The 13,270-nt window shown below is 38.2% G+C and overlaps 3 protein-coding genes across 7 annotated transcripts in view; 1 reads left to right on the plus strand and 2 right to left on the minus strand.

The window, feature by feature from the left end:
* Positions 1–45: 45 nt before the first annotated feature.
* Positions 46–2,486, plus strand: LOC117788789 (anaphase-promoting complex subunit 5). The gene is made up of 2 exons (XM_034627657.1): positions 46–212; positions 268–2,486. The coding sequence occupies exons 1-2, from the start codon at positions 93–95 to the stop codon at positions 2,407–2,409; spliced, it is 2,262 nt and encodes a 753-aa protein (XP_034483548.1). The 5' UTR covers positions 46–92; the 3' UTR covers positions 2,410–2,486.
* Positions 2,487–3,112: 626 nt separating this feature from the next.
* Positions 3,113–4,873, minus strand: LOC117787923 (mitochondrial import receptor subunit TOM22 homolog). 2 transcript variants are annotated; one of them, XM_034626557.1, is made up of 3 exons: positions 4,682–4,873; positions 3,925–3,966; positions 3,113–3,841 (listed from the first exon to the last, which is right to left on the minus strand). In XM_034626557.1, exons 1-3 carry the CDS (start codon positions 4,700–4,702, stop codon positions 3,533–3,535), a joined length of 372 nt encoding a protein of 123 aa, XP_034482448.1. In that variant the 5' UTR covers positions 4,703–4,873; the 3' UTR covers positions 3,113–3,532. The 2 variants fall into 2 exon arrangements, with proteins under 2 accessions (XP_034482448.1, XP_034482447.1); XM_034626556.1 differs by lacking the exon at positions 4,682–4,873 and adding an exon at positions 4,124–4,477.
* A 1,380-nt stretch (positions 4,874–6,253) lies between these two features.
* The window catches only part of LOC117789003 (calcium-binding protein E63-1), a 30,981-nt gene continuing 23,964 nt past the window's right edge, over positions 6,254–13,270 (minus strand). For all 4 annotated transcript variants that reach the window (XM_034627976.1, XM_034627980.1, XM_034627977.1 and 1 more), the window contains 3 exons: positions 9,101–9,257; positions 8,399–8,547; positions 6,254–6,758 (listed from right to left, as the gene is read on the minus strand). In XM_034627976.1, the coding sequence (XP_034483867.1) occupies positions 6,736–6,758; positions 8,399–8,547; positions 9,101–9,257 (329 nt within the window). In that variant the 3' untranslated portion in view covers positions 6,254–6,735. The remainder of the gene's footprint in view (positions 6,759–8,398; positions 8,548–9,100; positions 9,258–13,270) is intronic.

Genomic DNA, 13,270 nt, shown 5'->3' on the forward strand with positions numbered 1-13,270 from the left:
CAGCCAGAAGCAGCTATTTTGTCCTCTGTTGGCAGCACTGCTTGTGAGTGTTGTTGCTTTTTTATGCCGGGCAAACAAATCGAAAAACAAAAATGAATCTCTTCGAGGAGCTGGACACGTTGGATCCCAGCTCGAAGGTGGTGCCGCCACGTATTGAGACACCTACCCCGCACAAAATAGCCGTATTGATATTGCTCAAGCAGTATGTGAAAGTAAGTTTATTCAAGTGAAGTTGTGAATCCATTTAAGGAACTGATTCATTCACAGGACAAAAGCAATTCTCTGGACACGGGCATTGCGATGCGTCCACAAGCGCGTCGCATGTTTTGTATGCTAATGTTCAAGCTGGTGCAGGAGGCGGACATGTCCTACAACGAACTCCACAATTTGCTCACCTCGCGTCCTTACAAACTGGAGACTCTGATGCTCGAATCCTTTGAGAAGGCAATGTCCGAGTTCTGTGGCACCGCTAGCATCGAGGCGCTGTTTGATTTTGCGGATATGCAGAACATAGATACACTGCATCATGCCGATCTTGGCGTTAGTCAGTTCAGCATGGTTGGCGTCTATGTGCGACGCATTGCTGTGGTCCTGCAGCGTTTCACCTTTGCGGAGATGATGTGCATGTACAGAAACATTTGTGCCTACTATGAGCGAGGCATACAAGCTCTCTCCATGGGCACACGCAAACCCATAGCTGGCGGAATCCTGCACAGAGCTCATTCCCCACCGCCGGCAGTGGCCACATCTGATGGCTCACTAAAAGCAAAGAAGGAGGAGTTAGCTTCTATCAGTAATGAACGGAATCCTCTGTGCAAATGGGCACCCAAACAAGCCAAATTCTTTATTAACCAGCAATCCGATCTGTTGGATCACGATGAGAGCAACGCGCTGCCGCCCAAGGAGCTGGAGCGTAAAGTGCAGGAGATCATACAGGATTTACCACTAAACACCACATCATATTTTCTGGGCTACATGAATCAATTGAGAGTGCGGGATTATAATAATGCCTTGTCGGCGCTGCATCGTGCTCTGGATCGTTCGCCAGTGCGTTTGATGAGCCAGGAGAAGGGCTATCAATACTTCTGCATCAATCTGGCCGTGCTGCATGCCACCTTTGGGCATCGCGACGAGGCACTGGCTGCTCTTAGAGAAAGTATTATGCTCGCCCAGGAGCATGGAGATAAACGCAGCTTGAATCTGGCCAATACCTGGTACTGTCTGCTGCGGGATGAACTGCCTCTCTCCTATGTGCAACGCAGTGTTGCTGATATCAGCGATGCGGATGGTAATCTCCTGCAGAACTGCACGCTGGCCCTGCACTTTGCCGTCAAACTAGGCACAGTGGCGGGCTATCAACCGTTGCGTCTGTTTGACCTGTTGCAGCACAGCGATCACCTGACGAATCGCAACAATCTGGCTAATCATGCCTCCGAGGCATTGGCACTACGTAGTGCCGTCTGGTGTGCCTATGGCAGACACGAACTATCAGCTCTTTATGCCCAGCTGCTGCTGTCTGTACGGGATCGCTTCAATAGCAATGGCTCCGCTGGCATGGGCAGCGCCTTGGCCAGCTTTGCCTTGTGGCTGCAGCTGCAGGGAGAGATGCGCCTGGCACGTGTGCTGCTCCACCGGGCACGTGAACAGCTGCCACGCATGCCCAGCGCCGAGTGCTGGATGATTAGCCAGTGCCATGTCATCATCCAGTCGGGCATCTATCGCTGTCGTTGGCATGACGCTCTCAAGGCATGTGATCAGCTGCATCTGCTGGATCCAGCAGGTTCTATGCAACAACGTGCTGCCATTTATGTGGCCAAGCGGGAGTTCTTCAATGCACGCCGACTCCTGGACAAGCTGGCGGCAAAGTCGGAGCTGCCGTTTCTCTTGCGGATGCGAGTCCAAGTCTTGTTGGCCTATTGCAGCTTAGCTGAGGGTCGCTTTTCCAGCGAGGCGGTCACATTGCTGCTCCGCGTAGCCGAGGACATGTCCGACTCGCAGATGGACTACGAACTGGCGCTGGTGGACATGCTGCTGGCACAGGTGCTGCTGCTACTGGGCATGCCACAGAAGGCATACCAGGCCATCAAGCGCAGCATGGATGACATTCACATCAACGGCGGTCTCTATGAGCGGGCCAAGACGGACTTCGTATTTGTTCGCTGTCTACTTGCCATTACGGACATGGAAGCACGCAAGGCACAACTTTTAAAATCTCTGGATATACTGGAGCGTTCGGCTCAGTCATTTAAACAGCTGTCGGCTCATGCCAAAGTCCTGGATGTCTATGTGTTCCTCGCACAGCGTTTCAATGAGTTCAACGAGCGTGGACTGCGCAACAAATACGCCGGGGAATTTCGACGCTATTTCATGGATCATCCCATACCGCGAGAGTATCTGGGCGGGCCATAGATGTGATTTAAAACATATTACTAAACAAAAAAGTTCTCGATAATAATTAATAAATTTCAAATCCTTTCATTTTTTTATCAATCGAATTTTTAATTTCAATTGAATCTTGGCTATGTCGAAAAATATTAAGTTTTCGAAATGAACAAAAAAATGCAGAATGAATTAAGAGGTCAAACCATGATCAAATTGACATTCCGCTTGAAAATCGGTCCAGTTTTGACAAAGCTATGCAAGTTTTAGTTGGCCAAACTTTGATTCTAGCAACTTTACAAGTCCAAATTTTTGTTCAATTCGACATGTTTTTTTTTACGGGAAAAATGAAAGGTCTCTGAAACAAATTTAGAAAGTTGTCTTATACCAATCACTATATAAAAGTGAAAACTTCGAAATTTCAAAGGGGAGACCCCTTACCATCCAAATAGAACCATGGCTATGAATTTCGAAAAAACTATTTCGTAGATCATAAAAGTTGTAGTTTCCAGAATACTCCATTAAATAACCGAATAAGATATTTCCGATTTTGCACATCATTATTTCAGGCTTAATTTTTTTATCAACTCTGTTATTTACGATTCCAGATTATGAGAGAAAGAACTAAAATAAGAATGTATCTTCTCAGAATTATCTGAATAAATCCAAGATTCTTTCCATTCATCCAGATACTTTTTTCAATTTTGATTATGTTTAAGTCAAGTCTTATTTACGATGCCTGGATTTAACTCTTAATAAACGTATTTTTATTAATTTGTTTAAACAGTACTTGATGTTTTGGTGTGTGTGTGTGTGTGTTGGCCAACTACAAATATACTCGTACTAAACCCTAGCTGAAGTTCTGCCAACTAATTCAAATGATCTCCGAGTTGATTGCAATAGTTTTTCAATGAATGGCAGCTTAAATGCTGTTTGTATGTATGTTTGTATTGTAGTTGTTGTTGTTGCTGTTACTGTTGATTATTGGAATTTCTATTTGCTGCGTGTTTATTATATTCACTGGCAGGGACTTGGACTAACTGATTGACTTAAAATCTAGCATGTGGCATTCCATTCCATCTAATCTGGAGTCCCGCTGGTTAATAGAACTAACGTATATAGTAGTAGTATGGATATAATCAAAAATGGTTAATTAACGAATCAATGGTAAACTGGGCGATGGTCCAGTTGCGGCCATGGCGCTGCCAGGACCCAACAACACTTGCTTCTGCTGCGACTTGTGCAGCTCCTCCATCTGGGCACGTTCCGTCTCAAAGATGACGGGAGCAAATAAAATGACGGAACTGGTGAAGAATATCCATGATGCATTGCATGAGAACTGATAAAGGCTGCGGCAGCTCTTCACCGTGGCATTGGATACAGCACTGGCCACATTGCGCACCGATTCCGGAAACATTTCCGTCAATCCCAGCATGCGTTCGCCAAACGTTTCATCGGGTTCCTAAATACAGACATACATACAAGTTTGAGGTTAGAATGGGAGTACAATATGTTGTTTTGATGTTTGTAAACATTTGCACTTACATCATCATAATTCTCTGCCTCCGACTGTGGCTCATTTGTAGGCTGCAATGAAATAAGAAAATTAGACACATTATAATAATCAATCGATATGCAGTTGGTTGTTGTTGTTGTTGTCTCTTCTTGATTCTCCTTCAATTACGTGAGCACGATAAGAATAAATGTCTCGCACACACGTTTCTATTGCTGTTGCTTAACTTACAATTGCCACTGTGCGGCGCTCTGGCGTCTCGTCTTTGCTGCCACCCAATGAAGACATCCCGCTATCCTTTTCAATGAACTCAATGTCAGGATCAGAGTCCATCAAATCCTCAATTTTTACGGTATCGGTATCCACTTTTGCGGCTTTATTTTAAACACTCTACAAATAATCTCTGGGTAATCGAACCCTTTCAATGTGTCGCACGTACAAGACGGAAACTTTAACGAATACAATGAACAATTAATTCAGTTTGCACTGTCGTTTAATTGAATTTTCTTTCGTTTTTCGTTGTAAAAAAATTGATTTTATGTGTGATCCGCGAGGCAGCCTAATATCGTGCACATCGGAACTAGTTCGATTTATGGATTCGCTCAAACGAACTAGCAAATTTGCTATCCGATGTGATTTGAGAATCGATAAAACGCCAAAACCAAGACTGCCAGCCCGTTTTTGGCTTCAAGGCTGCCAACTTGCTTTCGACCGTTATACGTTCATCAAACCGAAAACAAATGTGTTTTAACGCATAGAAAACGTGTTTTAAAGGTGGTTTAAGTTTACCTTTTCATCCATTTCGCTCATGATTCTTAAGCAGCAACAAAACTCGTAAGTTTTTCTATTTATACAAAATATATACACGGTATGCACAGAGTAAAATTTAGAAACGTTCGGCAAAGTTGAACGACAATATTTTTTTCTTATTAAATGTTTCTTTGTATTGTTGGAAGTTCGATTGAACTAAAGCCAAAATGAAATCACACTGCCTACTGCTGTAGAACCTTTGAATCTAAATGAAATGAAAACAAATAATTCCGTTGAGCGTCTGTGTATTTATTATTTATTATATCCATTTCGAAAAATTTTTTAAAATTAAAGATTATGAAATTATTAATGCTTAAACAAAATTAACTACAGTTACGTAAGTAAGTATGTAAGCATATAGATAATGTCTTAAATTTGTGTGTGTGTAGGTCACCCATTTAGTAATATTAAATAGTTTCAATATTTTTTTTAATGTTATTTTTTGTAACAAAAAACAGTATTGGTATAGTTTAAGTATATAGTAGGTAATTAGATTTGAATATACATAATTTAAGCACAATTAGATTTCGTAATAAAAATCTACTTCAGTTAAGTACATTTTGGGTATTTACGGTTAACAAACGGTATTTCGGTATATTGGTATTTTAGTATTTTAATACACTTATCTTGTAGATTTAATGCTTTTGTAAATACCATCAAAAAATTTTGTGGTTTGCTTTCCTTGTATTTCCAATTTATTATTTGTACCTTTGACCTGATGAATTATTGCGCCTTCTAAAATTTTTGTCTCTCTAAATATATGTTATTTTTTGATGGTTTAATCAAGAGCACTTTTTCATACGAATATATAGAGATATTTTGATTTAACACTGAATTGTTTCAAATAGCAAAATATATTTGAAACCACAATACGATTTAGTTTATACATATTTGTAATAAACTAACGGTACCGGGACGGCGATGCAATGGACTTGAATTTGGTATTTTCTGCTTTATGACTTGAATTCAAAGGAAGCAAAAATATGGAAGAAGGTTCACATGACTAGAGAATACACTGTGAAATAAATTTTGATTTTCATAGTTTTTGATTTTGTTGATTTGAATCAAAATTTATTTATAAAATATACATATTTATATATATGTTTCGAAAATTCCACAAATCTTTTTGTATTCATTAGTTTTCGGGCGATTTTCGCTTTGATTACAATTGAATTGCATTTTGATAATTGTTTGATTTTCCAATAAATAGTTTAAATATTTATTATGTATTAATATAGTTCAACAATCATGTATCTCGACATTAAATATATAACTTTTATGCATTCTGGGCTTATCTTGATGTGTTTATGTGTGTGCTCATGTTTTTTCTTATAGTTTTCAAATTGAAATTAAACAATTATATTTTATTCAAATTTTTAATTCTTATATAAATTGTAAACATTTATTTTGTATGCTTAAGCTAGCAAAATTTAAACATTTTGTGGCCTTGTTTTATGGTTGTTGTTGTTGTTATTGTTTAAAACACAAGCATATAAACTAATTTTCGATCATTATACATACGTATATGCATTAATTACATTTTTTACATGCTCTTTTTTTTGTTGTTGCAGCACCCTAAACACAATATCACTCACGCGCTCAGACTTATCCGAATATGCATATATATATGTTTGTATGTGTGTATGTGTGTGTGTTACGATTTCATATAATTATATAATTTATGCATTAATTATAGATTGTTTCAAATATTAACTTAAGTCGTACAAAAAATATGAATTTCCAGAATTTTGTATTTTTACAAATGATTTAGAAACTAATTTTGTGAGTGTGTGTGTGTGATGAATTTCAACTCAAATTGAGATTTATATATGTGTGTGTGCTTGTGTTCCTTCTAATTCCTTCCAAGCTCTTAACATAATTATCAATATATATTTATGTTTTTCTTTTCAACTTTTTTTTGTATAAAACATTTATTTAATTCTGTTGTCTGAGTATGTTAGTAATCGCTTAATAATTAAGTTGCATTTGTTAATCCTTTTGCCATCCTTTTGTAATTGCGCTCATTTCTGGACTTAGAGCAAAAGTCTCGTAAACTCTGTGAATAAAGAAAAAGAATCAGAGTTAAATAAATTTATTAGTAAATTGTTGAAAATCTTTGGAACTAAAAAGTTGCAAGAAAACCAAACGAAATCTACTGGCAAGTAATTGGCACACGTCCCTGCCGTTCATTTCCCCCCTCTGCACGGCTGTCACCAAAGTGGACTTTTATGGTCAACATAATGATGAAAGGCATATCGCCCTAAGGAGACCCTCGAGGGAACGCACGTTAAACGTGTTGCGCAGCGAATCATCGATGTCACGCCTACATAACGCCCTCAAACCACATGCAATGTCAGCGAAACGAAACAAATTATCAAGTATACGCCTAGAAATACCCTGTACATAAAATACTAAGAGTAAGACAAAATATTTTTTACAATGTATTCAGTTAAAAAAAATTGGTATCACCAAATTTTATCAGATTGCCCAGAGCCTTTACAGGGTATAAAAAAGGAAAAAGTTGTGTTGCTGCTGGCCGTACATGCCGGTGTAACGTAAATAAAGTAAAATAAATATATTGCAGATGCCAGCAAACAAACAAATAACAAGGGGGAAAGGGGCAAATGGAAGAACTGCGGATTGGCAGCGAAGGGGCATGTGTTACAAGGTCAAAGTATCAACTAGCAAAGCGCCGGCATATGAACCTAATGATAAACCCAAGCCAAAGTACACACACAAGCACACACATCCACACACACAAAAGCAAGTATATACATGGCCAACAGATACTCGAGCTTGAAAGGGACACTTTGTATGCGTTTGTGTGTGTGAGAGTGTATTAGTTTGTGTTTAGTAAATCAATTTAATGTCTCGCAAGGGACACACACAAAGCACATCCTTAGCCAACTGTTTTTATTTTGTTGCTGGCAGCAGTGGTAACAGATAGAAGAAAATAGAGAATCTACATTGAAAGAAAGTCTTCAAAGTCAGCATGTTACATTATTCTTACTATTCTGACAAGCGCAGTTTTAAATAAAGTAATTCTAGAGGAAAAATAATATGTTGCCTACTTTTAAGCGCCGCTTTTAAGCAAAGCAAATAATAAATATTATACTGCATACTCTCCGGCGCCGTTTTAAATCAAATATTTGCAGCTGTAATCGCAATGTAAGCGCACAAGTTTAAACCGATTTGTGGTGTCCCAACCAAAAAGCAAGCCCATCTTTTGTTTATAGCATGTTGCACCCTCCGCCAGCTGCGCATTGCAAACACTAAAAAAAACGTTGCGGGTAAACAAACAAATAATGCGGCTATATAAAAAGTGCGTTGCTTGTGAGCCGGGGGAGGGGCAGGAGGAGGTAGTGATGACTACGGACTGGTATCTCTTTGCACTCAGGTTATTCAACTTCGGCTCTCGATTTTTGTATTTGTATTTGTCTAGCTGATTTATGAGTGAGGCGCTCTACAGAGGCTTTTGCAAATATTGGCATAAGGTTATACACCAATGTATGTGTGCGTGTGTGTGTTTGTTTATGCGTGTTTTATGCTGCAGCTTGATTAACGCGCAGACAGTAACGCTAAAAAGTAAACGCAGCTATGTGGTTTCACTTTTATGGGTCCTTGGCAACAAAAAAAAAAAAATACGTTAGCCTTGCGACAGTGGAGTCCTTTTGTGGTCGACATATGGTAACTTACCCTCGTAATTAATGCGTCCATCCTGATCCAAGTCGGCAATTGTCAGCAGCTGCTCCAGTTGCTGTTCATTCAATGGCTCCCCAATCATTTCCATTGCGGTTTGGAGCTCATCTCGTGTAATAAATCCATTGCCATCACGATCGAATACTCTGTAAGTGTGAAAGATTTGTTAGGGAATAATGATTAATAATAATAATGATTGTAATCAACACTGCTTGATAAAAATAAATACAATTATTTGGTTAGCTAGTAGTTTCAACAAATCTTAAATGCATTAAAAATTTGATTTAATTTGAATTTACTTAAGTACTATTCAAATTAAATAAAATTTAAGTTAGCTATTTTTTTATTTAATTATTATTAATGTAAGTTCCAGTACCACTAAAAATTTATTTCGATATTATCGTAACACTTGAGCTTATGCTGTGATCTCTTCTACCATTAAAATATTAATTACGATTTTATTTTATACTTTAATATTATGCATAATTTTATTTTTAGCCCCATAAATATTACTTGTGATTTATATTTTCCTATAAATATTTATATCTGAATTTATGGTGAATAAGTAAATGCTGGCGACCACTAAATTTTGTAACAGCAGATTTAATCTTGATCATAAATAAATATTAGCTAGTAGGAAAATTTCTCCTATTTTGAGGTATTGCTAACAGGTATTGTTTTTTCTTTTTGATTGCTTACCTAAATGCGGCTATTAAGTCTTCGGTGACATCATCGGCCTCATCCACGGGTTTGCTGGCGGTGCTGGCGCTGTCATCGTGCTGTTGCTGGTCGTCTCGCAGCGCCTGGATTCTGCCAACCCATTGCAGGAACTCGGCCTCGTTGATTAAACCGTTTCCTGTAATTGAATGTTGAGATTTAGAGCGAATGTGTGTGTGTGTGATATAAGTACACGATTTAGCAGTGAAAGCTCAGCTGAATGCAAGTGCAACAACTAACATTCCCACATTTTTATTTGCTACCACATACATAGAAAAAGCAGAGTGAGAGAGAGAGTAAAAGAGTGAGATGGAGGTACTGTAATTGAAAGCTTTGCTTTTGTTGTTGCTTTGCTAGTTGACAAATGTTTACACGCTTCAAGCAGCAGCAACTAGGACAACATTGAGAAAAAAAAACGTTTATTGTTGTTTGCACACACACACACACGCACGCACATATAAAGAGAGTGCCAAGTGCAACAAAATGTTGCCTACTTTTGTGCGCTCAGGTGGCTGTTGTCAAACACATTTGCTGCTTTTTCTTTTGCTTTTTTTTTGGTAGGGACATACCACAGCTGTGTGGCAACGCCTGTTAATCCCTTATCTTTGCACTCGGCTCGCGTCGCTGAAACTTTTATAATTAAGTGCAAAGATAAAACGCAGTAAAAAAAACCTTTAGCGCTTTGCTGTTTGCCAACTTCCGGAAATGGCGCCAGTTACAAGAAAACCCATAACCTTGACCTTCAACATAGACCCAAACTCGAGGACATGCACTCGACTAAAAGACACCCTGAAATCAATACCTTAAATAGTTACCAAATGCTCGCGCAGTTCTTTGCTTAATCCTACCCCTTTTTTTAAACTCTGCAGGGTATACAAATGTAAAAGCTTTAAAAAAAAATTAAGTGCAAATCAAAGATTATCTGGCTTGGCATAAATTTGGTGGTGAAACCCAAACGGGTAGCTTTCCAAATCATATAATTATGTAACTTTTTTGTTCAGTGCCAACTTTGTGGATAAACAGTGAAAATATTTTTAATTGCAATTTGTTTTGGCTTAAAATATGAATTGCTAATTCGTTTCATGGCAACAATAATGAGCAAAAAAGATAAAATTTAAAAAAAATTCATAAATAAATTAAAATAAAGTAAAGAAGAGAAGAAAAAAAGGGAACAGAGTAAATTAAGTACAGAAATTAATCAAAAAGCAAAACCTACGCTTAGGCGCAGTTATTACTGTAGGGAAAATCGTGTGGCAGCTTATTTTTTCAGTTTCTTAATTTAACAACTTTGTTTTGATCAACATTATAGATCCCACGATATGCAGTCAATAGCGAAATTCCAAGGTCAGGGTCGTGCAATCTTTATGTCATAACTATAAAGTCGCTGAAAATGGCAGCTCTAAAAAAAAGAAAAAAAATGGAAAAACTTCAAGTCAGGTAATTGCCATAAATCGTAAAGTTGACAAGTTCCTTTTTGTTCTGCTTCTTTTGGTTTCGCTTTTCGGCTAGTTGGCGTCGCCTGATTTGACGCCCCCACGCAATTACCATTGCCAATGTCAAAGATTTGGCCCAGAAGCACATAAAGATACAAGTATAGATGAATTTGCAACGACATGTTGACGTCGCAGCAGGCAGCAGAAAAATCTGCAAAAATGTTTGGTAATTACAAGGCAGAACCCTCAGTTCGCCTCTCTGCCACGCCTATATGCCACTGCCTCTCTTAGCCACAATCAGGCCAAGCCATCGACCTTGATAAAAGTGCTAGCAAAAGTTTACGATGTTTTTGGCCTCATGTGGGCATAACTTACACATGCGTGTGTATGTGTGTTTACTTAAGTGCCTGCTTTGTTGTTGCTGGCATTAAAAATGCATCAAAAGTCATAAAACTTGATGCCCATTCGAATCAATTAGACAAGCTACAAGGAATCTTTTAGTGTTGACTTATCGCTGAGCAAATGTTATGTCATTTATTCAACATGTTTACAAGAGTGTATAGCTGTTTGCGTGTGTGTGTGTCTGTGTGTGTGTTGGTTTATATATATTTGCTCATCCAAGTCTCGTGCCACTGACATGTTGTGGAAAAGTCACTTTCATTTGTCTGGCTTGGAATTGGAATTGGACTTGGGATACGCTGCTGTCTGTGTGAAGGATTTTCCGGCATTTGTTGTCATTTCATTTTCGAAATACAAAAACTAAATGTTTGCCTCTCTCTCATTGTCGCTCAAGTCCAAGGATAATAATGATGAAAATGTGCGATGCGCGCTTTTGTTGTGCATTGCCATTGTCACTAAGGACATGGACATTTCGGTCGCTGCCAGCAAAGTCGCATCCTTCGAATACCGCAAGTATTTCGACATCTCTCTTACACACACTCTCTCTCTCTCTCTTTCCCTCTCTCTTAGCCAAAGGCTAAACATGAATTGAAAGCCTGCAGCTTTTGATAACAAACTCGTTGTTGATCGATAAGCTTTGTGCCTGCTTTTGCTTTTGTCGTAATGACATCACAATTAAATAACAGCAATAGCATTGCAAAGCGAGAGAGAGCGAGGGGATTCTCCCCTAAGCTGTTCAAGTAATCATTTCAGTTGCTGCAGTTATTTGCTGACAACAAGCACTTGGCCAAATTAAGTGCTTAAAAGCGGCAAGAAAGCCAAGCCAAGTTAAACCACAAGTTGAAAGGCAAACCCAGAGCAAGCCATCAACATCCTTTTGTTTGGCCAATAACAAATTGCCAAACTGGCAACAGCTTCATGCCAAAATGCAATCAATTATTGGCAAATGCACCTGCTGCTGCTGCTGACCTCAAAGTGCAACGTGCAACCTGCAACCTGCAAACGGAAACGCAAACGGAACTCAGACCGTGTGTAGGTGTGTGTTTGTGTGTGTATTGCTTGATTTTTGCACCTTAGCTGCAGCTGTCGATGACTCTACCCATTTATCCCTCTACCCCCGCCCTCTCTATCACTCTCTTTCACTACTCCCCTTCTCGCTATGTGTAATTCCAGTGCATTTGGCTTGTAATACATGCAATAAACATTGAGCGCTGTCTTTGACTATACAAAATGGGAGTAAACACAACGACAAGCGCAATATGCACATGTATATGTGTGTGTGTGTGTGTGTGTGTGTGTGTGTGTTTGTGTTTGTGTGAATGCTTTTTACCTGCCACATAAATTACCTCACAAAACACACACGGCAGCTAACCATTAATTAAATGTCCAACCGCATTTATATAATTGCATTTCGTATTTAAAACCTAAATGTTAAATTCGTTACAACAGTTTGTGAATTGTGCAACGTTGCGTATGTGTAATGCATTTCCAGGAAATGCAATTTATTATTGTAACTGTGAATCTCAGCTAAATGCAAATGCAGCTGCAGTTAAATTCAAGTGTATTTTGATTTGACATTAGACAGTTTTAAGTTGTTAGGCAAAATTTTCTAATTAAATGAGAGACAATTAAAACCCAAATTTAACACAGTTACAACTGCTTTACGGTGCGTATGTGTAACTTATTTCTGGAATTTTAGAACGATGCAGCTTCAGGGAAACTACAATTTAAATAATGTAAATATGGAAGTGGATGGTATACAATTGTAGCAAGACAAAAATTACATGAAGAACCCACTCGTCAGCAAGTGTGGAACGTTGCGTATGTGTAATTTATTTCAGAGAAATGCAAGTTATTTTGGGTATGACGTAGCTCAAATGCAGCTGCTGTTTAATTAAAGTGAATTTTGAACTATATGTAATAGAATTTTAAGATATTTAACAGAATCTTTTAATTAAACGAGAGACAAAAACTTTTCCACAAAACACTCACGTTTGTTGACTATTAATTAAATGTGAAACCGAAATTTGAAAAAGCTGTAAAATTTTGCATTACACAACGATTCGTATGTTTAATTTATTTCTGAGAAATTCTAGTTATTTTTGGTTTCATGTAGCTTAAAATAAGATGCAGTTAAGTTAAATTGCATAGTTGGTCTTATATAATATGAAGGTTAAATACAGAATCATCTAATTAAACTAGAGACAAAAACTTTTTCACAAAGTACCCACGTTAGTTGACTATGAATTAAATGTCAAGCCGCAAATATTTAATTGCTTTTCGTGTTAAAAACCTTTATTTATAACTGCTTTAACTTGTT

This window comes from Drosophila innubila (genome assembly GCF_004354385.1).
Source record: "Drosophila innubila isolate TH190305 chromosome 3L unlocalized genomic scaffold, UK_Dinn_1.0 0_D_3L, whole genome shotgun sequence".
Classification (NCBI taxonomy): domain Eukaryota; kingdom Metazoa; phylum Arthropoda; class Insecta; order Diptera; family Drosophilidae; genus Drosophila; species Drosophila innubila.

Coding starts and splice junctions, on each gene's coding strand:
- LOC117788789 (XM_034627657.1), top strand. CDS start 93: ATGAATCTCTTCGAGGAGCTGGACACGTTGGATCCCAGCTCGAAGGTG. Junction 213..267: donor TGCTCAAGCAGTATGTGAAA/GTAAGTTTATTC, acceptor ATTCATTCACAG/GACAAAAGCAATTCTCTGGA.
- LOC117787923 (XM_034626556.1), bottom strand. CDS start 4,225: ATGGACTCTGATCCTGACATTGAGTTCATTGAAAAGGATAGCGGGATG. Junction 3,967..4,123: donor AGCGCCGCACAGTGGCAATT/GTAAGTTAAGCA, acceptor ATTTCATTGCAG/CCTACAAATGAGCCACAGTC. Junction 3,842..3,924: donor AGGCAGAGAATTATGATGAT/GTAAGTGCAAAT, acceptor GTCTGTATTTAG/GAACCCGATGAAACGTTTGG.